Here is a 2500-nt window from a genome sequence, read left to right on the forward strand (position 1 = left end):
TCCAAGGACTGCTACTTGCGGTTATCAAGTCATTCTCCAACATATAACTGACTTCCTTTCTCACAGCTTCAGCTTTCTGTGGACTTAACAATGTAAGGGGCTTGTCTAATTGGCTGGGCATTTGGCTTTAGTACAACATCATGTTGCAAACTACGCACAAGACCAGGAGTGTCCTTAACTATTGGCGGATGTTCTTTGAATAAATCCTTAATATCAGTAGCTTCCTGAGCATTCAGATGTTTAAACAAACTATCTGGGTTACACAAAATTTTAGAGTTTTCGCCATTCCATCCATATTCTTTGCTTTCCACTTCTTGTCCATTACACTCTTTAGGTACAACAGCTGAAACAGGTTTAACAGTGTTTGCTCTGGAAAAATATTTCTTCATAATGTTTATATGACACAACTGATACTTTTTCCTCCTCCCTGGAATTTCCACCAAATAATCAACATCATTCAGTTTCTTCTTAACCACTGCTGGACCTACAAACTGAGCTCTGAACTGACCTGGAATAGGAAGTAACACTAGTACTTGTTCTCCTGCTTCAAAATTCCTAACTTGAGACTTTCTATCATAATGAGTTTTCATTTTAGCCTGCGAAGTAGAGAGATTATTTTGGGCCCATTGCCAAATGCTCCTTAATTTCTCTTTGAAAGACAAAATATAATCAAGTGAAATTATTTTACCACTACTCCCTTCCCAATGTTCCCTTAATAAATCAAGAGGCCCTCTCACATTGTGTCCATAGACCATCTGAAAAGGAGAAAAACCCAGAGATTCCCTAGGGGCTGATCTTAAAGCAAAAAGCAATAAAGGCCAGTCTTTATCCCATTCCTCAACATGGTCTAAACAATACTTAGTCAAAGCATTCTTCAGAGTGGAGTGAAATCTTTCAAGTATTCCCTGACTTTCGGGATGATATGAGGATGCCAAGTTGTGTTTAATGCCAAGTTCATTCATTTTAGCCTGGAACTCCCTACTAGTGAAATTAGAACCTTGATCCGACTGTATCTCCCGAGGCAAACCATAACGAGAAAAAAAGTCCCTGAGATGCTTAATAACGATACCACTCTTAATGCATCTAACAGGTATTACCTCGGGAAATCTAGTGGTTCTGTCCATTATTGTTAACATGTACTGAAAACCTGTTTTGGTTTTGGGTAAAGGACCCACAATGTCAATAACAATTTGAGTGAATGGTTCTTCAACAGCTGGGATAGGAATTATAGGCGGTTTAGTAATTTTCTGGTTGGGTTTTCCAACCATTTGGCACTGGTGACATGACTTACAATGTCTGACTACGTCTTTCTTTACAGAAGGCCAAAAAAAATTATCTTTCACTTTGGACAGCGTTTTTCGTATTCACTTTCATAAGCCTCTTGCAAAATAAAATGCCTAAACTTACTACGTACTACAATTTGTTCCCTTACCTTCCACTCTTCATCAGTAGATGCGGTCACTGGACGAATTAATCTATATAACACATCATTCTTTAATACATAACTTGCTTCACTGAAATCATCCTGTTCCTTTAGCTGCTCTGCTTCTTCATATATACTCCTTAATTCACCATCTTCTTTTTGAGCACTAATTAGGGTTTGCCTATCTGGAAACATGCAACTAGAATCTGTAGCAAAGTCTTCAGATATATTAACCATAGACTTTAACGAAAGATTTTTTTTCTGCTTGGACTTACCTTTCTTTGTCTTAGGTTGAGTTTTGGTTTGGAAGCAGTTTTCCAAATATACATCAGCTTCTCCTCCTTTGACTTCCTCTCTAGATTGGGCTCGGGTTACAGGAACAACAGGTTTAACATTTACCATAACACGTTCATTAACCACACTAGCCCCCTTTCGACCTTCTGATGCACAGGCTGTGCCACTACCTTGCATCACATCATTGCCTATCAACAAATCCACACCACTCACAGGCAATGCACTAACTACAGCCAGTTTCAACCTACCAGTTACCAAAGGAGATTCCAAATAAACTTCTTCCACAGGCCAAGATGTTACTGTATCTGGGAAACCCCCAAGCAACACAAAATCCTGACCTTTCCATGAGAAATCTTTAGGGAGAAAGGTTTCCAGAATGCAGGACTGGCACGAGCCAGTATCCCGCAGCAATGCAACGATTTTACCATCAGTTGCCTCAGATCCAACTTTCACTATACCTTTTTAAAACAATTTCGAAATTACATAAGTGAGTTTACACAAAACTTATAAGACTATTTCACAGTTTTAAAATGACAATACTTAATCTTAGTTATAATTTCCATAAATCAAAACTTTCTAGTAAAAGTCCTTAGTTTCAGTAGAGATAGACTAAACCAAATACATCCTTATTGTAATAAATTTGAACGTTACAATTACACTTCAAAATAACCAAAACATTTTTTTTTTATTAATAAAACATTTCATAGCCCCTTTTCACATAAAAGGAGAACTGTTATTTAATGTACGGAGAACAACCACTTCCATTTCAAATTCGATAAATAA

At 37.4% G+C, this 2500-nt stretch overlaps 1 protein-coding gene across 1 annotated transcript in view; it reads right to left on the minus strand.

Annotated features, from left to right (window-relative positions):
* Positions 1-68: 68 nt before the first annotated feature.
* LOC137619779 (uncharacterized) overlaps positions 69-2500 on the minus strand; it is a 4257-nt gene continuing 1825 nt past the window's right edge. Inside the window, exons 2-4 of the mRNA XM_068350082.1 lie at positions 1699-2175; positions 1433-1608; positions 69-1310 (exon numbers count right to left, since the gene is read on the minus strand). Coding sequence (XP_068206183.1) covers positions 69-1310; positions 1433-1608; positions 1699-2175 — 1895 coding nt within the window. The remainder of the gene's footprint in view (positions 1311-1432; positions 1609-1698; positions 2176-2500) is intronic.

The sequence above is a fragment of the Palaemon carinicauda genome, chromosome 26 (assembly GCF_036898095.1).
Source record: "Palaemon carinicauda isolate YSFRI2023 chromosome 26, ASM3689809v2, whole genome shotgun sequence".
NCBI classification, from domain to species: domain Eukaryota; kingdom Metazoa; phylum Arthropoda; class Malacostraca; order Decapoda; family Palaemonidae; genus Palaemon; species Palaemon carinicauda.